Source organism: Rhizomucor pusillus (genome assembly GCF_041956525.1).
Source record: "Rhizomucor pusillus strain CBS 183.67 unplaced genomic scaffold VTP01scaffold_10, whole genome shotgun sequence".
Lineage (NCBI taxonomy): Eukaryota > Fungi > Mucoromycota > Mucoromycetes > Mucorales > Lichtheimiaceae > Rhizomucor > Rhizomucor pusillus.
The window spans coordinates 813,118-838,162 of record NW_027192152.1 but is presented as its reverse complement, the minus strand read 5'-3'; the positions used below and the strand labels follow the sequence as shown (position 1 = coordinate 838,162).

At 44.6% G+C, this 25,045-nt stretch overlaps 10 protein-coding genes across 10 annotated transcripts in view; 5 read left to right on the top strand and 5 right to left on the bottom strand.

Moving 5' to 3' along the window:
* VTP01DRAFT_1335 (uncharacterized protein) overlaps positions 1–954 on the top strand; it is a gene marked incomplete at both ends in the record, with an annotated part of 2,045 nt that extends 1,091 nt beyond the window's left edge. Inside the window, 2 exons of the mRNA XM_069379674.1 lie at positions 65–263; positions 327–954. Coding sequence (XP_069238743.1) covers positions 65–263; positions 327–954 — 827 coding nt within the window. The remainder of the gene's footprint in view (positions 1–64; positions 264–326) is intronic.
* Positions 955–1,108: 154 nt separating this feature from the next.
* On the bottom strand, positions 1,109–2,873 carry VTP01DRAFT_1334 (uncharacterized protein; the record flags this gene model as incomplete). Its single annotated transcript, XM_069379673.1, has 6 exons — positions 1,109–1,477; positions 1,540–1,941; positions 1,996–2,449; positions 2,512–2,601; positions 2,662–2,766; positions 2,824–2,873. The coding sequence occupies 6 exons, from the start codon at positions 2,871–2,873 to the stop codon at positions 1,109–1,111; spliced, it is 1,470 nt and encodes a 489-aa protein (XP_069238742.1).
* A 318-nt stretch (positions 2,874–3,191) lies between these two features.
* On the bottom strand, positions 3,192–5,621 carry VTP01DRAFT_1333 (uncharacterized protein; the record flags this gene model as incomplete). The annotated part of the gene is made up of 4 exons (XM_069379672.1): positions 3,192–3,731; positions 3,790–4,876; positions 4,932–5,170; positions 5,256–5,621. The coding sequence occupies 4 exons, from the start codon at positions 5,619–5,621 to the stop codon at positions 3,192–3,194; spliced, it is 2,232 nt and encodes a 743-aa protein (XP_069238741.1).
* Positions 5,622–5,840: 219 nt separating this feature from the next.
* VTP01DRAFT_1332 (uncharacterized protein) lies at positions 5,841–7,672 on the bottom strand (the record flags this gene model as incomplete). The annotated part of the gene is made up of 3 exons (XM_069379671.1): positions 5,841–5,860; positions 5,966–7,308; positions 7,383–7,672. 3 exons carry the CDS (start codon positions 7,670–7,672, stop codon positions 5,841–5,843), a joined length of 1,653 nt encoding a protein of 550 aa, XP_069238740.1.
* Positions 7,673–7,943: 271 nt separating this feature from the next.
* Positions 7,944–8,394, bottom strand: VTP01DRAFT_1331 (uncharacterized protein; the record flags this gene model as incomplete). The annotated part of the gene is made up of 2 exons (XM_069379670.1): positions 7,944–8,275; positions 8,346–8,394. The coding sequence occupies 2 exons, from the start codon at positions 8,392–8,394 to the stop codon at positions 7,944–7,946; spliced, it is 381 nt and encodes a 126-aa protein (XP_069238739.1).
* Positions 8,395–10,354: 1,960 nt separating this feature from the next.
* On the top strand, positions 10,355–13,483 carry VTP01DRAFT_1330 (uncharacterized protein; the record flags this gene model as incomplete). Its single annotated transcript, XM_069379669.1, has 7 exons — positions 10,355–10,964; positions 11,025–11,086; positions 11,149–11,382; positions 11,435–12,175; positions 12,234–12,815; positions 12,876–13,064; positions 13,130–13,483. 7 exons carry the CDS (start codon positions 10,355–10,357, stop codon positions 13,481–13,483), a joined length of 2,772 nt encoding a protein of 923 aa, XP_069238738.1.
* A 51-nt stretch (positions 13,484–13,534) lies between these two features.
* Positions 13,535–14,058, bottom strand: VTP01DRAFT_1329 (uncharacterized protein; the record flags this gene model as incomplete). The annotated part of the gene is made up of 4 exons (XM_069379667.1): positions 13,535–13,624; positions 13,687–13,766; positions 13,828–13,885; positions 13,948–14,058. 4 exons carry the CDS (start codon positions 14,056–14,058, stop codon positions 13,535–13,537), a joined length of 339 nt encoding a protein of 112 aa, XP_069238737.1.
* A 1,895-nt stretch (positions 14,059–15,953) lies between these two features.
* On the top strand, positions 15,954–17,640 carry VTP01DRAFT_1328 (uncharacterized protein; the record flags this gene model as incomplete). The annotated part of the gene is made up of 5 exons (XM_069379666.1): positions 15,954–15,960; positions 16,032–16,099; positions 16,157–16,436; positions 16,504–17,513; positions 17,569–17,640. The coding sequence occupies 5 exons, from the start codon at positions 15,954–15,956 to the stop codon at positions 17,638–17,640; spliced, it is 1,437 nt and encodes a 478-aa protein (XP_069238736.1).
* Positions 17,641–18,166: 526 nt separating this feature from the next.
* On the top strand, positions 18,167–18,924 carry VTP01DRAFT_1327 (uncharacterized protein; the record flags this gene model as incomplete). The annotated part of the gene is made up of 3 exons (XM_069379665.1): positions 18,167–18,236; positions 18,289–18,330; positions 18,389–18,924. 3 exons carry the CDS (start codon positions 18,167–18,169, stop codon positions 18,922–18,924), a joined length of 648 nt encoding a protein of 215 aa, XP_069238735.1.
* A 258-nt stretch (positions 18,925–19,182) lies between these two features.
* On the top strand, positions 19,183–25,013 carry VTP01DRAFT_1326 (uncharacterized protein; the record flags this gene model as incomplete). The annotated part of the gene is made up of 33 exons (XM_069379664.1): positions 19,183–19,256; positions 19,315–19,338; positions 19,393–19,556; positions 19,618–19,686; positions 19,748–19,815; positions 19,880–19,913; positions 19,969–20,133; positions 20,199–20,262; positions 20,317–20,401; positions 20,465–20,533; positions 20,590–20,674; positions 20,736–20,844; positions 20,903–20,951; positions 21,013–21,095; positions 21,165–21,244; positions 21,308–21,376; positions 21,442–21,467; positions 21,525–21,567; positions 21,635–21,806; positions 22,001–22,104; positions 22,165–22,266; positions 22,330–22,421; positions 22,473–22,628; positions 22,698–22,797; positions 22,860–23,074; positions 23,132–23,164; positions 23,225–23,275; positions 23,336–23,493; positions 23,551–23,651; positions 23,721–23,824; positions 23,895–24,055; positions 24,325–24,395; positions 24,454–25,013. The coding sequence occupies 33 exons, from the start codon at positions 19,183–19,185 to the stop codon at positions 25,011–25,013; spliced, it is 3,540 nt and encodes a 1,179-aa protein (XP_069238734.1).
* Between the last annotated feature and the right edge of the window lie 32 nt (positions 25,014–25,045).

The following is a 25,045-nucleotide window of genomic DNA, read 5'->3' as shown; positions in this document are numbered from 1 at the left end:
AATAATATATATATATATATATATATATATATATATAGATGACTAACATGATCTATTGCTGTAGGCGGTTTTCAATTCTCTGATGACTGGGATGCATACGGCGACTGGCCTCAGCGCATCGCATTGGTATCCATGAGCTTCACGTGTCTTATCTGGATCTTCTCCATGATCGAACTTATCACAGCATGCATCCTTTACATTCCGGTATTCATGAAGATCCAGGGAAACCTTAAAGAGTATTGCTGCCACAAGATCGACAAGAGGTAATGCTGCTTTTTTTTAATATGCTTCCCTCCTTCAAGGTTGTTAATTCCTTGTTACTTTAGAATATCCGAGTTACTCGAGAAGCAGCGCAAGAAGCGAATACGGGAACAGGAGAAACGGATGCAGAAGATGAAAAAGAATGGCAAAAAGGATCCCGAATCGGCGGCGTCTACCAAGCTAGCCGAACCCACGGTACCTGCTATCGAGCCATTCGACATGTATGACGATACACGGCCGTTGCGTGCGGCTGCTGCTGCACCTGCGTACAGTGACTATGCGCCGTCCGAGTATTCACGGTTTGCACCGATGACGCCTTACAGTGAGCCAGCTGTACCGACGCAACCGTTCAGTCCAGCTCCACCTAGAAGAGCGTACACGGATGTGTCATCGTATGCTTCTGATCCTTATTATCATCATACATACGCATCCCCAGCTCCGCCGCTGCCGCGACAGCCATACTACGAAGATCCTGGATCCTACTTTGAAATGCAGCAATACCATCATTCTCCCATATCACCAAACACGCAGCATTATCTTCCTCCTTCTTCTACTTCTTCTCCGAGACAGCAGCATGCTGCTCATCAGCAACAATATTCTCCTCAACCGTCGCCTAGGCAGCCGCATACTTCGCCTGCGGCGCCACATTACCAGGCAGCTGCTGGACCTGCTACCCTTGGAAACTACTTTTAGTCTTTTACTGTAATCCCCTCTAGTGTTTATCCCTTCCCACCTCCCCCGACCCTTCTCACGATGTCCTTGGCCTCGACTCAATTCGTTTACCGAATTTGTACAGTTTAATTATAAAAAGAGACAATAATGCACACACACTTATCTACTCAACAGTCTAGAAGGCCGCTAGCTTCTTCTGGCTATCTACTATGCTTGAAGGAGCTGGATTGAAATGCTGCAGCAATCGCAATATGTCGGGGAACACGAATTCTTCGATGCCTTCTGCCCACAAAAAGTCCAAATGCTCCCATTTTTCAATAGCCTTGACGTACACGAGGGGCGACGGTAAATCGGCAGCTAGTACGTCAAAGTCTACCAGTGAATCAGAGCCTCCATAGAATATAGCAATAGGAGTCTTGATCTGCCTTGTCGGAAATCGTGGTGGGACATGGTCCATCACAGCGTTAGAGCTGTGATACGGTAAGCGGCTTGGCATCTCGTCGTACATTTGGAACTGGCCTGTACGAATAATTTGGAACCAGTGCTTAAAAGTTTTTTGCCTTTCAGATAAACCACGCGGTATGCTAGCGCATGCTATAGACTTACCACTAAAGACTTGACGCTTGTCAAACTGTATAGATGCTGGTAACTGACGAGCTTTTGCTCGTCGCTTATATTGTGCCCTCTCCAGCCAAATAAAAAGTTGACTGCACCGTCGATCAGCTTGACAAACATTGGCGGCGAAATCACGCGTTGCCAGAAAAGGGCTAGTTTTAGCGGCGTTTTCCTGCCAAAAAGTAGATAGATGACTGATGGCGTAGCTTTCACGAAAGCATCGATAAGCGGATGATGCAATCCTTTGGGTGTAGTAGCGGGTGCCAATGCAATGAAGAGGTTGATCTTTTTGTTCAGGTCTGGATTGATAGAGAGACCAGCAAATGCCTGAGCAGTTCCTTGTGAAAACCCGATGTATGTCAAGCTCGGTGCTCCCGTTACTTCAAGGATATACTAGGGAGTCTGTAAGGGCATCGTGCCAAATAATGATTCCTTGTTAGTACTCACATTGACTGTGTCGGGTAAGTCTGACATGGCAAACTCATTGATCGAAAACTCCCAAAAGTCCTGATGGCGAGGATTTCTCCACAGGTGATTTTGGCTATACTTGTTTCCACGTGCATTCCCTAACCATACGTCGTAGCCTCGGTGAGCGAGTAAAAGGGGTAGATTGCGATACTCGTCCACGTTGCACACCCAAACTTCAGACGACATTAAGAAACCGTGGTACAGCAATACGACAGGTTTCCGCTCGCCAGCTGGACATGCAGGAAGTTTCTCGCTAAAGTGCTCAATGTTGTCAATCACGTGAATTTTGGTCTTTTCTTTTCGTATCGATTCTTTTGCTTTTTTGATTGCGCTGACTTTGGGCTCTACAAGTATCGGCGAAGGAATGCGATGTATGCAGAGAAGGTAGTCGTCTCTTGTCCGTACCACGTGCTGCTCTGACACATACTGCTTCCTGCATTAACATAAATTATTAGAGTCGATTTTTATATTCGACGCGAGTGTTGGTTTACTTGCCACAAGCGCATCATCTTTTCAAACGTCTCTGCTTTTTCGAGAGGACTGACGTGAGGCTCGGTTTCTCGCTTTGACAACCAGGGAAAAGCACTGCATTTAATTGCTGTCAGGTTTTACCGCTGCGACACCAGACATTGAACGGGAACTTGCCTGGCGATGAAGGCATCGATGCCTCTAATGACAAAGGAGGGAAGAACTGTCACGATGAGTCGAATGACATTTTCGAACCCAAAGAACAGGATCGTCAGGAGCAGCCTACGTCGATCGTCAGTCTTTTTTGCAGTTTGCAAACTGGACCTGCATAAAAAGTACCCTTGGTAGTCTCGAAAGGTCAGACGGTCAAGGATTGGTATTGTGAGCATGTGAAAGAATGGAGAAGAGCTGCACCTCAATCATGCCGACGCAATTCAGTTTCAGCGGTGATCAACAGCACAGGCAGATCATTCATTGTTCTGATTATGCATATGGTTTGTGCTCCGTTTCGAATGCAGGATAATTAAGACTAGATTATACATGCATGCTGGTTCATCAAAAACAAGTAATGCAGATAGCTTCGCGAGGAATTGTCAGGTGTATATTGAGCGACAAATGACGGTATTAATGGAACATAGTTTGGAGATATGGATATACAAAAAAGTACTATGTGCATTGCATGTATCTTTCTTTTTGAAAAGCATCTATTACAATCCAACTCGCATCAAGACCTGCTTGTTCTTTTTGCCTTTTTTCTTTTTTCCTTGGTCAGCAATTCCTTCATCAGCGGGGGGTTCTGTATCTGCTGTGACGGCAGCAGCGCTGCCACCTCCCCAGGCATTGGCTGTTTCAGCCTTGTTGTTACGACGGAAATGGATACGGGAAGCCGGTTTCGGTGCAGAAGGAAGGGATGGGAAGTGATCGGCTGGCTTCAGCGCAGGGAAATTCTCTTCAGCTGTTTGCGATCGCGCTGCAGCTCCTGACCAAGCTGTACGCTGGCCATTCATCAGAACCGGCGGAGGGAACAAGGCTGGGGAGCTAGGTCTCGAGGACTGCGGTGAAGATCGAGTGGGACTGCCACCAGAAGCGCCACTTGCTGCTGAGGCTACACGATCCCACACACCGGCTTTGGACTTGCCTGTAGTCCGAGTGCCTCCAGCCCTGGTGTTTTTTGACTTTATAACAAGCACGCGCGAAGATGTACCGTGCCCTGCTGGTTGCGCATCAAGAGCTGGGAAATTTTGGATCTACATGTCGTCTAGTTTGAATAACGCAAAAATAAGCAGGTATATCATTGATACTTACAGCGATCTCCTTGTTTCGCCAAGTACGCACAATCTCGGTCTTCTTTTCTGGGATATCCATTAATTCTTCTGTACCCTTGAAGATCTTGCGTAAGTGTTCAATGTTGCTGTTGCATAAATCAGCGACTTCATTGACATAGGTATCGACATCAATTGAGTTTTCCCGATAAGCTTTCGTCAGAGATCGATATTGTGACACCTTCTCGTGGCTCTTGAGCATATCAAAAACGCGTTCCAAAAATGCTGCATGCTTTGATACAGTTTGCGGGTCTACAGATGCCGCGGCTGACGACAATGCGGATGCAGAGGCACCGCTGCTGCTGCCACTGGCACTACTACTGGCACCCAAAGTTGGCCAGTTATCGGCGGAGAGCGCACCGAAGCCAGGTGGTTTGCAAATACCTTTTTGTGGTTGCTTCTGTTGAGATTTCCTAGTCGACGCTGATGATGATGATTGCGCTGGAGCAGCAGCACCGACTGCTGGGAAGTTTTCCTCTGAAAGGATACTCTGAGCTCTCGATGATGATGGTGACGGTCTTCTATTTGCTGTCGTCGACGTTGATGCCGCTTCTCTTCCATTGCTTTCCATTTCCTCCGCTCGGGGCTTATTTCGTCGAGTATTCCTTTCACCTCTGCCATAGTCGAATTGAACATCCACTCTCCTTGCCTCTGTTTGTTTGGATCTCTGAAGTCGAGAAATGGGTGCGCCGTGCTCCTCGACTTCGTGCGCTTTCAAGTCGATATCCGATTCAAATACGACAAACTTGCGGTCCAAACACTCTCGATAAATGCAGAGGTAGTGATCGTTCTTGAAATGCTGTTCAAGGCTGTCGTAATTGGCGTAATACTCGTGTCGAATACCGTTGCGCACACAGATATGGCATTGCTCATGCTTATCGCGACAATGTTCATACAATTCATCTGTGCCGTAGAAGCTGATGTGGCAAAAATGGCACTCTGGATGTCCCTTGAAACCGGTTTCATCGCTCAAAGCCTTATCTCCAGATTTGTAATGCTTATGCAGCTGGTGCCAGGTATACAGCGTATGCTCGTGCGCAAAGATCTTCTTGTGCTTAGTGCACAGGTCACTGGAAAAGTTTTTCTTAATTTCAACATTCAACATGACAACACCCAATCATTTACCAGAGGTATCTGTCGTGCGCCTTTTTGACGTGCCGCTTCAGTTCAGACCATCCGTCACATGCCACATCACAGCTTGGATCTGGACAGTTGAATTGCAGAAGCAACATAGTATCCTGATAAGACTGTTTGTCCTCAAACCGAAGACCCAGTTTCTTGTCCGAGTAAGGCGAATCATTCGGTGTGTAGCTCTCAAATGGCTTCTCTGCATCTTTGGTAAAAATCACGATCGGTTGCTCAGTCTGGCAAGACAAGAAATATCACACATTCGTTAACTATCACTTTTTAAATATAACACCATATATAAAGGCAATGATTTCTCTTTACCTTGCAGTATGCGCAGTTGCGTGTCTTGTACAAGGCACGCAAACGCAGAGCGCACAAGTGGCAGAAACGATGATCGCACGCGCCAACCGCATAAGTTACAATGGGTTCTGTACAAATGAAGCACAGTTCACCGCTGTCGACTGAGGAAGCATCGTCGTCGTCTTCCTTTTGCGATGCATCGGGTTCAGCTGGAGCCGGTTCTGGAACTGGTGCTGCGGCTTCCTTCTCCTTGTCCTTGTTGGTTTTGGCCGACTGCTTGCCCTTTGGGCGGTGCGATTTCGAACGATCCCGTCGTTCGTTGCCTTCCTTTCGTTGGGGCTTCTTTTTCTGTTGAGGCTTGTTGTCACTGCCGGTAGACGATTCCATGATTACTTTATTATCTATCAATTGCTTGAATACAGAGTGGGGTTGAGAAGAGGTAAATTTTTTGACAGCGCACTCAGGCCGCAGTAATTTGAAGTCCCAATGCACGCCATTGCTGCCCAGCTCTGCTTTTTACTCATTGTATGCATACAAACATGAGATATACTAGTTGTTGTCCTCATGATGTTTATTAAGCACGCTCGTGGTGTATGAATCACAGAGCTATTGCCCAAGGAATAAGTCTGCACAAACCATAATATGTTAACTTGGTCTGCACATACAAATACATTTTTTCAATGTTCGCCATCAACTATATCTTCCTTGTCGACTTTTCTGTCTCTTCTTACTGGAGCTGACTACTCCCAGCTTTAAAACATACGACGTCGCTGCTGCCTTGTCGAATTTGCCTTCGAATTCCCTAGCCAGCGCTTGCATGGGCATCGTGGGCTGCATTTTGGCTGGTGGGTTGAGAAGCGACTCAAAAAATTTTGTCCATAGCTCCTTTTGCCAGTATCGCCTCAACGGCTTCGTAACCATGTATCGGCCTTCCGATAACAACTGAGTTCTCATTGAAGCTCCATAAAGTAGCCAGTGCACTGTGTCAGCTACACCCCAGTAATCAATTTTCCAAGCCGGCCATGCTATCTCTTGCGAAAGAAATACGTAGTCGCTGTCATCGACTTGCCAGCCAGCTTTCAACTGTGGAGAGCTTGGTAGCAAAGTCAAGTCAACAGAGCGCCCAAAATCGATCAACGTCAAGCATACATCGCCGCCGTCGTAAGCATGTATCATGACATTATCCGTCTTCAAGTCGCCGTGGACGATGCTTGCTTTATGTAGCTTTGATGTAATGCTAAGCAATTTCGCTGCAATGTAAATAACAAGCGGTTCTGGCATTTGTTGCTGCGAAAATTGTTCGCGGTAAAAGTTGAGCGCTTCCAAGAGTGTCATTCCTTCTTTCATATCCATGATGAGGAGACCAGTGTTCTCGTAATGATGGAAGGAGTGAGCGTATGTACAGTGCAGTACCGATCGAACCTCCAATTGTCTCATAATGTAGAACTCCCATGGATTGGGTGGTGTTTCGATTTTGAGTGCATAAGGCTCAGAAGAATGTTCGATACGATAGACTTTCCCCATACCACCTTCGCCTAGCTTGGAGATGACAGTGTAAGTGATATCGCCTAAGCGTACCTTGGATTTGATACGTTCACGGGGTGCATTTTGTTCCCGATATGTGTGATAACCGGTGTAAGCTGTGAGAGGTATTGATAAAGAAGAGAGGATATGTCGGACGAAATTCGGACTGAGAGGTAATGTCCGCGGGTGCTCAACAACACGGAGACGCTGAGCCGATTGACCCATAGCCTCTCCGCGGCGGTGGCACCGCTTTTTAATCTTTCTTCCTTGTTTGTTCTGCTGATAGGACTGTGCTCTGATCTCCTCAAATGATAACTCGATCAACTGCTCCTTGTAGCATCGTCGAAGCATAGCAGCTCTGCTATCATAAGCTAATCTAAACTCGATCCAATCCACTAGGTCGCTCAAATTTTTGGGTACTTGGTGGATGGAAATACCACGCATGGGCGGCAGTTGCTTCAGCTTACGAGGCAAATTCTGCTTGGTACGGTGGTATGCATCACCCAGCAGCCTTCCATTGTTATCGCTCCCCCTCTCCCTCGGTTGGAGTCTATTTTAAGCACTCAATGAGAGGTTTGTCTTCGACATTCTTGCCATTTGCAACCATATCAATGAATAGATTACCTGTGCTCGGTATCACAATATGTGGCCACGTGTATCGTAGTTCCCACGTCCTCACCAATCCTCTTGGACTTTATCCATTGGTAGACAAGCTCTGGATCGTGGAAGAATGAAGCGTATTGATGCCACAAGCTCACATAGCGAGGATCGTTGCGGTAACGTTCGTCATCTTGGTATCGATATGTTGTCTCATGAAGCGCACCTAACAGCTGATGCGGTTGGTGACGCTGCAGATGACGGATCCATTTGAGATCTGCATCAAGGGGGTCATTCCAGGTTACTGCTGATGCCATTATCAAACATGCAGGAAAAGAAAGAAGAAAAAGGAGCAAACTGATAAACAATCATAAACAAAAAAAAGGTAAACAGCAAGCCGCGTCATGCAGTTGAAAAGTTGCTTATGCAATTTGGTTCAGCGTTTTATTGTCATGCAAAAATAGAAGAATTAAAAACGAAACAATTAGAGTAATGCAGATGCGTGATCAATCACCAAAGAAATGTAGTAGGATTGTGTGCGGAAACGTGTGATAGAAGAGGATTTAGAAAGCGGATCAGTTGGAAATTTTAGTGATAGGCGATGTGTTGAGCATCTTGGTATCCAGTCATAGAGTCCCAGTTGCCAAGTTCTTCGTGTTCTACACCGTGTGTGGATTTACTTGAAGAGTCAGTTCCAGAGGAAGCAGTGCTTGCACCAGAGGCTCGACGGCCCTTTGAATCATGAGTGGCAACGAGCTTTGACAGATCACTCCAGGGAAGGTCCATAAAACTTGAGTTCTTTGGAGTAACGATACTTGGGTCCTCGTTGATGAGGTTAGGAACGGTCTTGATGCGTTGGAGGTACTTGTATCCGGGATCCATTGCTTCGAATTTGATGTGTGTATTGGAAATTGAGATAACTGTAGCGTAAAAAGAGATAGCAAACACGGGCCTATTTATACAGCATCGGGGTCGGTGGCCGTGAGACACTCTGATCCAAAAATGGCCATGATGCAACTCCGCGGGGCCTGGTGAGCATCCGCGATTTCATAGGCTGGAGAAATATTCCCCCCACATTTCACACATATGGAAGGTCCCACGGCAATTCATGAGTCATTGGAGAATTGGCGACACTTCTGGAGATTTCTGTAGAATCGATGACGAGAGAAAATGCTACCAGCTGTTATTCTCATAAAACTCCTCCAAGTAGTACCCTAATACATTGCTCTTTTGCTGGGCAAAGTAAAGTTTATCCCGCGGCAAAAAGAATGTATGCAACCACCCGCGGATGACCCTCATTAAAGGAGGTTTGTATTTTTGTTTGGCGTCGCACCAGCATCGAGACCTACCTCCCATTTTTATCGCTTTTTCCACCTTTCTTATCAGGTTTTTGGATGTTTAAGGTTTGCAGGATACCGAGATTCTTACATAGCTGTCACAGCAACGGGCGCCTGAATGCATATAGGCTCATCGTCATTTTGGCTTGCTTTTCTTTTTCCAATGAAGCCGAAATTCCACTTTCGTCGGACAAAAGTTTTTCTGGCCTGAGCTCCTTCTCCGGCTTGCGCTATTTTGGCGCTCTAGTGTGAGTCTGTTCCCACACTCACAGCCAATCATTTTAATGTGTTTCCAAGGAGATTTTTCATTTGCTGACCGAGCTGTGCGATGCACATGCTGCGACAAAAATGTGTGTATTGTGTGCGTGTGTTTTCTCATTCTTGCCGATTAAACAGTTTTCGACTTTGCAATGTTTCATGGAAAATACTATGGAACTGCTCGCTTATTTACAAGCTAGCAACGCCCTCGTTTCAGGTTACTGCAGGGTTGTTTACAGCATCCTAGGAAACGCATCGGGTGGAAGCGATGCTTTGTACAGCACTGTAGTTTATCCAGTGCTGTACATATTTGGGATGCTTACACAGAAACCAGGAGTTGGGAGTCGCGGATCGCTTCTAGATGCCGAGGAAACGACCAGAGCGGCAATTTTCTTTGGCGCCTAAATTGAGTGCTCGTGCTTACAACAACCTTGTTACAAACAATTTAAAACAGCTTATTTGGTGTGAGAATGGCGTAACAATCTTTGTTAGCAAAGAAAGCCCTGCTGTTGACGATGCTCCAAGACAACGCTTGTGTTACTCTATATCAACAATTGCCTAAACTAATTACTAAAGCCATCTGACGAAATCCTGTATGGAATGTGCAATGAAAAAGCAAGAAGATGCGCATGCTTGCCATTTGATGTCAGTAGCCTTCAGCTCAGCACCGGCAGAGCAATCATGCAGAATTTCGATTTTTAGAAGGGATCTGTGGCAGCAGACTGTTACGGCGCTTCCAAAACTGTATCAACTACCCGAATAAAACTGTTCTTGTATTGAAAAAAGTGGCAAGGAGACGCATTATATCAGTTTGCGCAAGTTACCAACTTAACCTTGGATGATGGGGCCCTTGGAACGGCTAGTCCCAAGGTCCACCAACAAAGAGGAAGGAAAAACGCGTCAATTGATCAAGATGGGGAACGAAAGGAACGTAATGATAGACTAATGTAATAAGGATTTGAATAATTTACCACTTGATACATACTGGTTTGCAGATAGTGGTTGCTTGCCACCCAGAGGTCCAACCACCGAGACACACCAGAGACCGAGACAGAAACAGAGGCTGGGATGAAGACAGGATGCACGAGGTAAAGAGAGTCAGATAGGCAGGGAAGATAGGGAACAGCCGATCTTTTACAACCATAGAGTACTACCAGTGGTTAGCGAACCGGAACTGCCATGCCAACCACTGTAATGGCTCCAACATGAAGTGGAATACGATGATTGGAGGCAGATTATTTAGCCGCAGCAAAGTATGCAATTTCATTGGATAAAGCAAAGGATTGTTACTACGTGAACGCGTCCTGAATCTCGCTTGCTGCTTGTTTCGTTATGCCTCTATTCTCGAAAAGGTCCGGGAGTCTATGTCTCCTCGTCCTCTTCTTTGCTGTGCTAACAGCAGCAATGAAGCGAGAAGACTTCAAAACTTGCGCGCAATCTGGATTCTGTCGTCGCAATCGTGCTTATGCAGATATGGCGACTGATCCTGCCAACTCGTTCACCTCTCCCTATGTTCTCCTTCAAGATTCCATCGCGGTCGACGAAGCAGGATTCAGAGCAGACATTGAAAACACTGACAAGAACGTTTTTCTTACGCTGGATTTGAGCATACTGCAAGACAATACCGCCCGGGTTCGTGTCAACGAGAAGAATCCTATCAAACCTCGTTACGATGAACACGCAAAGTATACTCTCAGCAAAGAGCCGAAGCTCAGTAAATCTTCGATCGAAAAGAACGAGGATGGAACAGTAACTGTTGCTATGGATGATTCGCACAAAGTTATTGTACATTCCAATCCGGTGCGCATTGATTTCCATGTTAATGACTCGCTTGTTATCACTCTTAACGACCGTGGATTGTTCAATTTCGAGCATCTCAGAACCAAAGATACACATACCCCAAAGAAAATTGAGCAGGTCAAGGATGATGGCACCAAGGAACTCGTGGATGCGCCCTGGGAAGTTGATCTATGGGAAGAAACATTCAAGACCTGGACAGATCCTAAACCAAATGGTGAGCAAAATGCAATGCTAATAGTATGTGAGTAACAGACTAAGCTTATATTACGGATAGGACCCGAAAGTGTCGCCTTGGATGTGACTTTCCATAACTTTGGCCATGTTTACGGTATTCCTGTAAGTCGTGCATCGTCCGTGTGTGGAGAGCGAAAGCCTCGATTCAACGAAAAACTACATAGGAACATGCCTCAAGCCTCTCGCTAAAAGAAACTCGAGGTGGAGACAATGCATACACAGATCCGTACCGACTTTACAACACCGACGTCTTTGAATATGCCCTCGATAGCCCAACTTCACTGTACGGTGCTGTACCTTTCATGATTGCCCACCGCAAGGACCTCTCTGCCGGTATTTTTTGGATGAACCCTTCCGAAACATGGATCGATATTGTAAAACAGAAGCCTGATGCCAAGGTACGTATTTGCAATGAGCCACCAAGCACTCTGCAGCTCACAGGTGATTTAGTCCTCGATGCAAAAAGTATTGAGCTTTGGCAAGAAATCTGAAGATAAGATCACTACGCAAACGCATTGGATGTCAGAAGCTGGTGTACTCGATGTCTTTGTATTCCTCGGTCCAACAAGCAAAGATGTTTTGCGCCAATACACGGCATTGACTGGAACAGCCATGTTGCCTCAGTTATTTTCGCTTGGATATCACCAATGTCGATGGAACTACATCAATCAGAAGGACGTATTGGAAGTAGATAGCCAATTCGACGCGCATGACATGCCTTACGACGTCATCTGGTTGGACATTGAATACACAGATGATCGAAAGTACTTCACTTGGGAACCCAACAAATTCCCTGATCCAATCGAGATGGCAAAGGCTTTGGACCATAAGGGCAGACAGCTCGTTACCATCATCGATCCACACATCAAACGAACTGACAATTATCGCGTATGCCGTGAGGCAAAGGATGACAATCTCTTTGTAAAACAGCCCTCTGGCGCTGATTACGAAGCATGGTGCTGGCCTGGACAATCCTCTTGGGTCGACTTCTTCAAACCAGAAGCACGCAGCTGGTGGAAGGATCAGTTCAAGTTTGATAAGTTTATAGGAACCCGAGAAAATGTTCATATTTGGAATGATATGAACGAACCATCTATTTTCAACGGCCCTGAAATCACTATGCAAAAGGAAATGATTCATCACGGTAACTGGGAACACCGTGTCCTCCATAATCTTTACAGCTTGATTTCGGTAAGTTTATTTGCTTTTTTTTCCTTTTAAATTGCAACTAATCAGTTCGTTTGCATAGCATGGAACTACGGCCGAAGGTGTTCGTGACCGCACCGCTGTACCAAAAAGACCCTTTGTCTTGACCCGTGGATTCTATGCTGGCGCCCAGCGTTACGGCGCTGTCTGGACCGGCGACAACATGGCCAATTGGGAGGCACTATACTATTCAAACCCAATGTCATTGACTAACGGTTTGGGCGGTGTCGTATTCACAGGTGCAGATATTCCTGGTTTCTTTGGTAACCCGGCTCCAGAGCTTCTCGTTCGATGGTACCAAGCCGGCGTGTTCCAACCTTTCTTCCGTGGACATGCCCACATTGATACCAAGCGTCGTGAGCCCTACCTTGTCCCGGAACCATACCGTGAGATGACCAAAGCAGCCCTCCGTGAACGCTACGCTCTGTTGCCCTACTGGTACACTTTATTCTACGAGGCATACAAACAAGGCACACCTATGATGCGACCCATGTTTATGGAATTCCCTGACGATGAGCAGTTATTTGCTACCGAGGATCAATTCATGCTTGGCGGAGGCATCATGGTCAAGCCTGTCACCAAGGAGGGAGCAACCGATACCCAGGTCTATTTCCCTGGCAATCAGGTAAATTTTTGCAAACAAATACCGATAACTTTGCAATGGAAGTTAAATTGGATTTCATAGCCTTGGTATGATATGGCAACACACAAGCCAGTCTCCTTGACTGGAATCCATACTGTCGATGCTCCACTCGGCAAGATACCTGCTTACTACCGCGGCGGATACATTGTGCCACGGCGAGAGCGTGTGAGACGTAGCTCCCACAGCATGAAGCTTGATCCATTTACACTCGTTATTGCTCTTGACCAGAATGTAAGAGACATGGTCGTATTCATCCTTGATGTATAGCAAAATATTCTAAACACCAGCTGTCTTAGGGTTCCGCACAAGGCGACTTGTACATCGATGATGGCGAGAGCTATGACTACGAGTCTGGTGCATACATTCATACCCAATTCAAGTTTGAGCAGAACCGCTTGACATGTTCAAGCTTGCACGAGAAACTCGAGAGCGAAGCAGCCGAGACTTTTGCTAAGTCTATGCAGATTCTACGCGTAGAACGTATCCATTTGCTTGGTCTTTCCCGCAAACCTAGCAAAGTCACCGTTGTCTCTGTCAATGGCGGACGCACTGACGTTGAGTTTGATTACGATCCTTCGTCGCAGAAAGCTGTCATCAAGGATCCCAAGGCGTCTGTCAGTGCTTGCGGTTGGACAATAGAGATCCAGTAAAAAAAATAAAAGAACGAAACAATTGAAATGAGTTTTCTATTTACATAAGAACTACATTTTGTCAGCATGTGCTAAATTTAAGGATGTCTGAAGGGAATGCATTTGCTGTTTGCCTGATGACAATAGCGACCGAATCTTTTCCTGTAAGTTAAACATAGTATATATCAGTTACTCGACTCTACAGTCCATAATTCTTTACTTACTATGTCCTTTTCATGCCGGTATCTTTCGAAATCTGCACGAGCCCAGTCCCTGACTTCCTTGGCACTTGCCTTGTCGAGACCTGGTAACTCAAAATATGTTAACTAGCCCATTGCAGTTCTTTTGTGCTCTCTTTCTGCTACCTTTGGTACATCGAAGAATCTGTCGGTATAATGAAATAACTTGGCCACGGACCATAAACTAGTATTGATCGAAACGATGAGCATCCACGAGATCGATCAGGACATTTACAAACTGCCTACGTGAGCTAAAGAAATCTCGGTATCTCGAAAGAATTTGGGAACTGGAGGTGGAGCACTGCTGCGGCCTCCTCGCAATGTACTAGCAAATCGTACGACAGAGCTCGGTCTCATACTTTGAGGGAGGAAAACTGACTGTACACTTTATGCGAAAATGAGACAACTACTGTACACAGCGAAATTGCCGCTTACAATCTCCTTCAATCCAAAAGATTCGCCTAGGCTCCAAACAGCGAGGAAAATTCAACCATATCTGATCACTATGCAATGCATTTTCAGTGTAAGGATATAACAAAGAAATTGATAGCCATCTGAGGGCTTTATGATGATGAATCTGTATCTACTAGGTAAAATACGTCCAATTTAACGTCCTGTCACTCTGAAAAAGACCTTGCACAGAAATTGCAATGACAGCGCACATGTTTATAGCGCTGATATAGTATGCTCAGAACGATGAATTCATTTCTTGAATCTATAAGATTTGTTACAGATTCAGGTATCTCTGTGCTCCGCTGCTAGCCCAGAGTGGGCAAAAAGTTTCTGAGTCCCGAAGCTTCGATGTATGTGGCTTTTATAATGAGCATATCCTCACAGTTTCATCCTGAAGTAACATCGAGTTTCGTTACTCTGCAGTCCTAGAGACATACTCTTGATGATACAGAGGGATATGATTTCAAAACGATTCATATAACCTTGTCCATGGCAACCAGCCACGGACATTTCCAAAGTTTTCTTCATTTTCATTTTTAAGATTGGAAATTCTGGTTTAAATGATATCAGATCTTCAAATAACACACCCTGAGTTCGTAACAAGGTGTTGGCCCGGGCATGCGTCGTCATCCCTCCACCGCAAAAAAGCAGCGAAGCTTGATCGTTTAACAGGCCATGAAGCATCATCATATATTCTTTTCAACCAAAAAGAAGGATCAAGGTGCTAAAATTTTTCCTTTCCGACAATCTCAATGGCTGCCAGCTACAAAACGACTTGTGGTTGCAGAAAGTACAGGGAAGTGTTTCTCCAAAATGAACTTCAATGCCTCGACAGTTTATCAGATACAAATACCACAAAACACTGCAATCCCTCTAGTTGCAGCTCAGAGAGATACTGGAATGAATTTTTCATAACCAGAAGCTCGCCTTGTCGTTCTTCCTCTGATATTTGTAATCCCTCTTCTATGATAGTTGATGCAGCAAGCGTCGCTGATATAGGATCTCGTGAAGCATTCTGAGGATGGATCGTTCCCGGACTGCGCCGAGGATAGCACAAGTCAATTGAAACGTATTTGAAGACGACGAATAGGAATGCGGTGGTCGGGATCCCATTCTTGCAGGTAAAGCCGAGAATCAAAAAGGGTTCTGAATAGACTTAACAAGATGATACGTACTTCTCTCATGTGTTCATAAAGCTATTGCGTTGACGGACTCTGTAGAGGTAATTGACTACAATGTCGTGCTGTCTTTTTTGCTTGAAGGCCGTCGCAATCCATTTGAAGTTGAAAAGCAAAAGAAATCAGCGTTCATGATTGAACAAAGGCATCTTGTTTTCCCTTTGAAATATCCAATATTCGTCCAAACTGTCGACCTTTTGCTCTTATCGGATCGTATTGACTTCGAACCCCGGACAACACTCTCTGACTGATATACGCGTGACTCTGTTCTGTTAAATCGAGCTATTTTATTGTTTAATAGTTATGGACGAGAGATAAGTATATTGAATATCACAAACTAGCCTGAGTGTAAAGAAAAGAAAAATGAAAAGATGGCCCCTTTAGAGAAGGAGATTGCCCAATAATTTTGCGTAACTCGATTACCTTGCAGAATGCTCAAATTTTGAGTCACTGTATTGATAAAGTACTTACATGACACCGCCTGCTGCCAAGCGAGACACTCCGTCTTGAAGGTGGAGAAATTTCATTGGCTGAATTCTCCTGATTGGTTCTTTACGCTCCATCGGGGACCAGCATACCGACTTTGGCTTTCGTTCTTCTCCCCCACCAACTCCATCAACCATGGGCTGTAAGTTGCGCAAATATAACATTTTGACACTCTGTTCAGTCAAGCTCTTTGATGCTGACGCGTTTTTATAGTCAGGGTACTCCACTTGGTACGGCCGTTTATGGCCATCCTTCCAGAAATCGCGACACCCGATCGCAAGGTGTGTTTGCTAGCTAATCAAATACTTGGGCAGTGTCTCTAAAATCACCACGTGCAGGTTCCTTTCAACCAAAAGGTTATGTGGACAGCAGTAACTCTATTCATCTTCTTGGTCATGTCTCAAGTCCCTCTGTACGGCATCATGTCATCTGATTCCTCAGATCCATTGTTCTGGATGAGAGTTATCCTCGCGTCCAACAGAGGCACTCTCATGGAACTTGGTATTACTCCTATTATTACCTCTGGAATGATTATGCAATTGCTTTCTGGCGCAAACATTATCGAAGTGGACTACAGCTTGAAGGAAGACCGTGCCTTGTTCAGCGGTGCCCAAAAGCGTAAGTGCAAAGATGCAAAGACACGAGGAATGTGTAAGCATGGTTTCCTGATATGTATTGCTACCAGTTTTCGCCATGATTATTGCTTTTGGTCATGCCACTGTCTCCGTCTTGACTGGCCTCTACGGCAGCCCCCGTGAGATCGGTGCTGGTGTCTGCTTGTTGTTGGTTATCCAGTTGGTCGTCGCATCCTTGATCACTCTCTTGTTGGACGAATTGCTGCAAAAGGGCTACGGTCTTGGATCTGGCATCAATTTGTTCATTGCCACCAACATTTGCGAAACCATCTTCTGGAAGGCTCTTTCTCCTACTACCATCAACACCGGTCGAGGTGACGAGTTTGAAGGTGCCTTGATTGCTTTGGTCCACCTTTTGATGACTCGCAAGGACAAGACCCGCGCTCTCAAGGAAGCTTTCTATCGTGCTAACTTGCCCAATGTCATGAGCTTGTTGTCAACTGCTCTCATTTTTGGTGTTGTCATCTATTTGCAAGGTTTTCGAGTTGAGCTTCCTGTCAAGTCCAACCGTGTCCGTGGCCAACGTGGTTCTTACCCTATCAAGCTCTTCTACACCTCAAACATGCCCATTATGCTTCAGTCTACGATGACCTCCAACATCTTCATGATTTCTCAGATGCTTTACAAGCGGTTTGAAAACAATGTCCTTGTTCGCTTGCTTGGTGTTTGGGAACCCTATGAAGGCTCTGCGCAATTGTACGCAAAGAGCGGTTTTGCCTACTACCTTTCTGCACCCCGCAACATCACTGATGCCCTTTTGGACCCTATTCACACAGTTGTCTACATCACCATCATGTTGGCTGGCTGTGCTTTGCTTTCCAAGACCTGGATTGAAGTTTCTGGTTCTTCTCCCCGCGATGTTGCCCGTCAATTGAAGGACCAACAACTCGTCATCGCTGGTTACCGTGATACCTCTATGTACAAGGAGTTGAAACGTGTCATTCCCGTCGCTGCTTCTTTCGGTGGCGCATGCCTCGGTGCCGTTTCTGTCTTGGCTGATATGATTGGAGCTATTGGTTCTGGTACTGGTATCCTTTTGTGTGTTACTATTATCTTCCAGGTACGTGCAATGGCCTTTGAAGTGTAAACATCGTTACTAAAATCTATGCGTATAGTACTTTGAAATGTTCGTCAAGGAACAGATGGAGAATGGAGTTGATTTCCAGAACATGATGGCAACACAATAGAATTAAAAAAAAGGACAACAAAAAATCCTAATGCCCACCATTTGCTTCGATGTAATATATTGGCCTTAATTTTTTCGCTTTTTCGTAAAATCAAAGAAAAAAAGAAGCTCGAATCATCAATTGCAGTCTCTTGACCTTTGCATGACCTGAAACGACGATGTATTATGAAAATGGCTGCCATTGTTCCATTCCTTACTGCGACATTCTTGACAATAGATGTTCCCCGAGCGTCTGTCTATCTTGTCATCAGTAATCTAGAGTTTGATAAGGGTTCGAATGACATGGCTTGAAAATCTAATATTTCTTCTTTCTAGCTGTGTGGTTGTTACCCACAGACACAGAATACATATGCTATGCACTTCATGTTATTTCCGAGCAAACTTTGGAGAAGGAGAATGTGTATGACTGGCATGATGGTATTCACTACACAACAGCCAATTTTTAAATCGAAATATAAAATGGTGGTTTGCAGCTTTTACCGGTGATATCTGGTTCTACTTTCCTTCCCATATTTCTCAAAAAGAATATGCGTTCATTCATTTTCTATGCCACTATTTGCATCTCCTTGGCGGTTTACGTAAATGCTGCCTCCACAGGTAAATATTCTATGATGTGACGATTGGCCATCTACTAACTCATAGCTGTTAGTGACTAAGTACAAGACTGTCACTACAACTTTGTACCGGCATGGTATGCGCTCGTCGGCAACATTTACACTCTTGTGCAGAGAGCTCATAAAGACAAATAGATGCTGATGAAACGACAACAAGCAAAGAGGCAAAGGCCACTGCCACTGAACCGCCAGTTCCTAACCATAGCATTACTTCTTCCGCCAGTCCAGCCTTCAACAACGGTGGACCCATGGATGTTGAGAGCAGCGGCAGCAGCAGCGCAGCAGCACCCGCCGAAACAGAGATTGCGTTGTCGAGCCAATCGGCGGCACCTGCAGCAAAAGATACAACCAGCGTTGGTGCATCCGCTTCCTTGCCTGCGAAGATTGGAACAACTTCTGCAGCAGCTCTTGGCAGTGGTACTACAGCCCGCGCTAGCGCTTCCGGCAAGATGGTCAGCAGCGGCAATGGCTTCACTTTTAGCCCTATTACTCTTGCACCAGAAAGCAGCCGCTCCGGTACCCAAACCTCTGTCCACGCATTCACTGCAAAGGTCTCTGGTAACAACGCTGCTGACCAGTCAGCAGGTGTCGCCAGCTACGCCGTCTCTTTCGCTACCATTGCTGCGGTGACAATCTTTGGTGTGTTGGCTAACACGGCCGTTCAGTTGTAAATCCTTTCTCTTTCGCCACCACCTAACTACCATTTGCTCACCCACACCCTACACACCAACCATACTAGTCACTTTTCATTTATTAAAATACTATTGTCCCATCAAACACTTGCTTGTAAATCTTGTCCATTTGTCCTCGTCTGCGACGGCTTTACAATTTTTGTCTACGCAATGTTTTTACTGTTGTCCGTAACAGCGGCCGTTGCAAGCAAAAAAGACACGTAATTAAATTTCGTCTTCTTTCTTCCTTTTCCACAAATGGCAGCACACATGGATATGAACGGTTACCATTATCCATATCACACGCCAGATCAGGAGTTGATGCATCAAAAGTAACATCGTAGCAATTTGGAGATAGTCTCGTCAGTATGTCACTAAATTTGTATCTAGTGGAACTTTGCATCCAATACCGATGTTCGTTGTACATTAGAAGCGAAACTATGTTGTATATTGATCCAAAGAAAATAGGACGGATGATGCTCTTGTCGAGCAGTATCGAAACCAAGATGCCACTATCCCTTCGTGGCTCGATCAAGAAGAAGCTCTTCTTGAAAACGCCCTGAATTGCCAATTGCTGGATCAGGGATACGCAAATATTCCGAGACAGGAGCAACTTGATCCATACGCTCCAAGTGAGGGTTGCGAATACAAAGGAAACGTACACATAAACTTAGCAGTATCCGCCTTCACTAGATCAATATGGAGGTCACAGGGACTTTTCTGCAGGCGGTGGAATCAGAATTCGTTCAACGGCGGAACTTGGTAAATATATAGCTTTCATGTTTGCCATGTCAGCTGCTTACGTAGTTTTGCTCTTTAAAAGGTACACCTTACAAAGATATCTTCGGATTCGAAATGTTCAATCCTATGCAGTCGGCTTGTTTGGATGACGTACGTCTGCCCTCTAAGAAATTTCATTCCAAATCGATCGTATTCACCATCGATATACATACAGGCGTTCTACAGGGATTGCAATCTTCTCATATCAGGTTCATCTAAAGTATAATGCAAGCTTTGTACAGTCTACCTATATTTGCTTTTTAGCACCTACTGGATCGGGAAAGACAGCTGTAATGGAAATAGCCATTATTCGTGCATTTTCGGTCTTTGGCGGCGACGCAAAGATCATATACATGGCACCCATCAAAAGTCTGTGTTCGGAAAGAGCAGCTGATTGGCAACGAAAGTTTCAAAACTTTGGTGTCACATGTATGTTTTTTATCGCCAAGTTATACTCGCGATTTCTCATCCTTTTCTATTCTTTCCTTTCCCAGGTCAAGAATTCACCGGTGATTCAGACTTTATCACCATAGATGCCATCAAAAACACAAACATAATGTAGGTTAAAAGGATGCATGTCTTCATATGAAAGCATCTAAGGAATGATTTTAGCGTCACTACACCCGAAAAATGGGATTCTATGACACGCAGATGGAAAGATAATAGGAGCATGATGCAACTGATAAAGCTTTTCGTGGTAAGAGAGATTATCTATGGAGTATGTAGTAGGTTGGAAAACTCTCACAATACGGTGGTATAGATCGATGAAGTTCATATCCTTAATGATACCAGAGGAGCTGTTTTGGAAGCATGCGTAAGCAGAATGAAGGTAATGTAAACATGAATATTGGTATCGCTCTGGAATACTAAATTCGTGATATGTAGACAATTGGTCAGCATATGCGATACGTTGCTGTCTCTGCCACGGTGCCGAATGTACAAGACGTCGCAGATTGGTTGCACGCAAAAGGTAGTTGAATATGGGATACATTTACAGAGTATATTGCAATGCTCAGCATTTGAAACGCTAGTACTTGCATTTTCGCATGAATTTCGTCCAGTTCGACTAGAAAAGCATATCTACGGCATCCCTTTCAGCGGCGACAACATGTTTGCATTCGAAAAGAAATTGGATTACAAGTAAATGAAAGATATAGACAATGATGATCATAACTGTTGATAACAATGTCTTTGATAGATTACCTGAAATGATTGCAAAACACGGCAAGAACAAGCCTGCTCTCATAGTAAGTCTAGGAACCGAACCATTCCCATTCATATAAATTAACCATTCCTTCATCCAATTAGTTCTGTTCAACACGCAAATCGGCTCAGTCCTCTTGCGAGGCTATCATTAAAGCAATGGAACGGAATGGACAGCCAACACTGGGGTATGTGGCCAGCTGAAAATTGATTTTTGTAACATTATTTCTCTAATCATCCACATTTGGGCAACGCAGAGACCGTCCAGCTCAGCAAATGGCGATCAAGGATAAAAAGTTGAAAGAATATATTCCAAAAGGATTAGCTTTTCATCATGGTAATACTTGCTCGTGAAGCTCGTTTTCTACAAAGAGGTATTGACCATAATATCCCTTGACAGCTGGTTTAGATCCAGAAGACCGCAAAGCTGTAGAGCAGCTATTCCTCAATAGAAGTATCCGAGTCGTCGGTAAGTGGTATCTATGTATTGCATGATATACTAGCTTGATCTAAGCATTTGTTTACAACTTCCAGCAACGACTTCTACGTTGGCATTGGGTGTAAGTTCTGCATGCGCAGAGCCATTTCCTTGATTTTTATCGTACCTTCTTCTGTAGGTCAATCTGCCGGCTTATTTAGTGATCATCAAATCGACAAAAGGTAAGAACAGCGCAGCCTATAGATGCATGATATTCAAAATGATCTAATACTGCGATTTTAAAACTAGTCTATCAAGGAGGAGCAATGGTAGACTACTCCGATATCGATATTCTGCAAATGATCGGTCGAGCTGGAAGGCCCGGGCTTGAGGATTCGGCATGCGCTGTGATCTTGACGACGCAAAGCATGGAGTTCAAGTATAACAACTTGCTGCAAGGCTCGCGCGAAATTGAAAGCAGGTTCCGTAAAATGGTTTACATCTCGTTTTCTTTCTTTCAATTGATAGCTGCGGCTTTAGCTTACACCTAAGACTTGTGGAGCATCTTATGACAGAAATATGCTTGGGAACAATCACAGATATGGACTCTAGTATCAAATGGCAAGTTCATCATTTGTTCCAGGGAAAACATATAGGGATTTAATTCAGATATAGGTTGCGGTCTACCTTCTTATATGTTCGAATCAAGAAGAACCCATTTTTCTACCAAGCTGCGAGGATTTCTTCTTCCACTTCTTCACCGGATGTTATAATGGAAGGTAAGTGTATAGTAAAGACTTGGATACAAACTGTGAGTATTAACTAGCTACAACTTTTAGAAATTTGCAAAAGCTCTATTGAGCTGCTTGTGAAAGAAGGCTTCGTTCAAGTCTCGAACTCTCCTTCATTAGGAGCAGCGTATTCGACTTACAAAGCTACCGGTAAAGTAGCGGACTTCAAGCGCTGCATCGAAATACTTTTAGTAGTAAACATTATCTCTGTAGACTTTGGCGCGGCTATGGATCGTTATTGTATCAAAGTTGGGACAATGACCAAGATTATGAAAATGGAGCACTGTAGCTCGGCGCGAGATATGGTATGTACAATATTGACTTCCTCTTCAAAACAAACGACTAAGCGCTTGCAGCTGGATTTGGTCAGCCATGCAGAAGAATTTGCGACTATTCGATTCGCTGCCGGTGAAAAACCATTCCTGAATTCACTGCAAAAGAATCCAAACATTAGGTTTCCTTTGACCGAGAGAGTTACATGTATTGCCGACAAAGTCTTCCTGGTGCTTCAGGTAAGAACATTCTCAGCAATCCAGGGAGCTGGACCACTTCCTAACTGCTGAAGCCTATTTTGGATGTAGTGTATCCTTGGCGATGTATCTCTGCATAGCGGTCCATTGGGAAGCTCGCTCGCTTTAGAAAGCTTCCAAATCTTGCAGCATGCAACTCGTATTACAAAGTGTGAGTGCGTCGGCAATGTAAAAGTAATGGATAATATAGTGATTGACTTGTATTGCGCATAGGCATCATTGACTGTGCTGTTTGTGAGCACAATGCTACCAAAGTCAAACATGCCCTCGATCTCCACAGGAGCCTCAAAGCAAAGATGTGGTCAACGTCTTCGAATGTCTTGAGACAGCTTGAGAGACTTGGTCCTCAAATGACACAAAAATTGGCGCAGGCTGGTATATCGACTTTTGAGCAGCTAAGGGCTACGGACGCGCGCAGAATCGAAGTGGTTTGTATATAACGTATTTCTTCTTATTGACGTATGCGCGCTCATGATTTCGCCAAGATCCTTCGTCGCAATCCACCGTTTGGAAATCAGGTACCGTTACACTGTATATTCATTAAGCATAGGAGGAATCTATAGCTAAGCAAGCATCAGATACTAGAAGCGGTCGACAATATACCGCAGTTTCACTTGCAAGTACAACAGGTAAGGTATATATTTGGCTTCAAAAAGGATCATTGTGTTGACATTGAGCAAAATATATAGTCCAGAAGCATAAGCAACGGAGCAGAAGTTATACTTAGCATAACTGCCTCAGTCCTCAACACGAAAAAGTTTCGACGGCAAAGATTTGGTAAAGGCCACTTCGCACAACTTTGGACAGAGACTTCGGATCATGTCCTGCTCGACTTCCGTCGGACGACGTAAGAATCATTACTAATGTCTTACCTGAAATATCAACTGATTACGCCTCACGATAGTCTTAAACGATTGCAAGAACAGCCTCAGTCATTTACTCTGCGTGTCACTGTCACTTCTCCGTCAATTAAGATACTTTGCCATCTCCAGAGTGAAGACTATAGTATGTTGAAAGAATCAAGATTTACTGTCAGTGAAAATTTATTTTAACCGCATCATCTATCTCTTCAAGTCGGGATCAATGTCATGCAACAGATTGTACCGGATGTGGATCCTGCGTGCGTAACGCCATCCCTAGATTCTCCAGAAACTGCTATCCATCAGAATCCAAACGAAGTGGAGGCAAGTTCATAGCAATCTAGATATTAAACATCAATGATCCTGACTAGGATGGTCTCTTGTACAGAAATTGAACACATCAGAAGAGCTTGGCGTAATAGATGTGGATGATATATGGCCTATAGAAGATGATCTAGACGAGGAGATGCTGCTCAACCTACCGGATGCCAGAGACTTTGACCTTGTTCCCTCTCCTCGTACCGTTCCCAAGGCAAAACCAGCCAAAGCGTATGACATTCTATTTATCATCCTATTTTCAATTTTCATTTTCTAACGGTGACATTTTAGATGCAAACATACATGTAAAGACAAAGACCGGTATTTGTTACGCTAATGGAAACATACTTTACGAGTCTCACTCGGTCGGTACTTGATAGATGTAAACATGCTTGCTGTAAAGTGCGTCCCACGGATCAAAATCAAAACCCTCGAAAGCGACAAGCTTCTTTTTCCCAAGCAAAATTACAATTGGGAAACATAAGCAAACGCGTTAAAAGTTTGCCCCCAACGAGTGTTGGAGACTCTACCACAGCGATGGAGGAGCAAGCGCCGCGACGTCGATCTAAAGGTAACTTGTAGCTAAATCGTCGTTGCCGTGACTCTAAACGGAAGCTGATCAACAGCAGAAATCCTGCATCAACAATTGGAAGATGATAACAACTCCAAATTCCTTCCGCCCAGTGGAAGCATGTATCAGGAGCTTGTAGACCTGACTGGCCAAGACGAGTTATTTGAAGACATAGCCTGGTTTCTTGACGATGATATTCTGGCTCTTGACGGCAATGGCGACCTGCAAGATTTGTCCCAGAATGAAGAGTATCAAAGGAACACGAGCACAAACACCAAAGGATCCGATGGAAATTCGTATGGAGGGACTTCAGAAGGGTTTGATAGTTCAGATAGTTACCACGTCAAATGCTTGCAAACAGAGACATCCAAGGCTTCCAATGATGATAGACATGATCCGTTCGATGATATCTGGAACGCTGTGGGCGATTACGCATATCAAACCTTCAACGACACATCCAACTATGTGCTGCAACAGATTCATAAAGGGAGCAAAGGAAAAAGCAAACAGCCATGCAATGTCGACAAGTCCAATGCAGAAAACCACGTAGTAGAAGAACATGGTGACAATAGTATTGCAAGATGGCTAGAGCTCAACACAGAAATAATTACAGATTAGCATAATCCGTCTATTGATCAGAGGTCAATAAT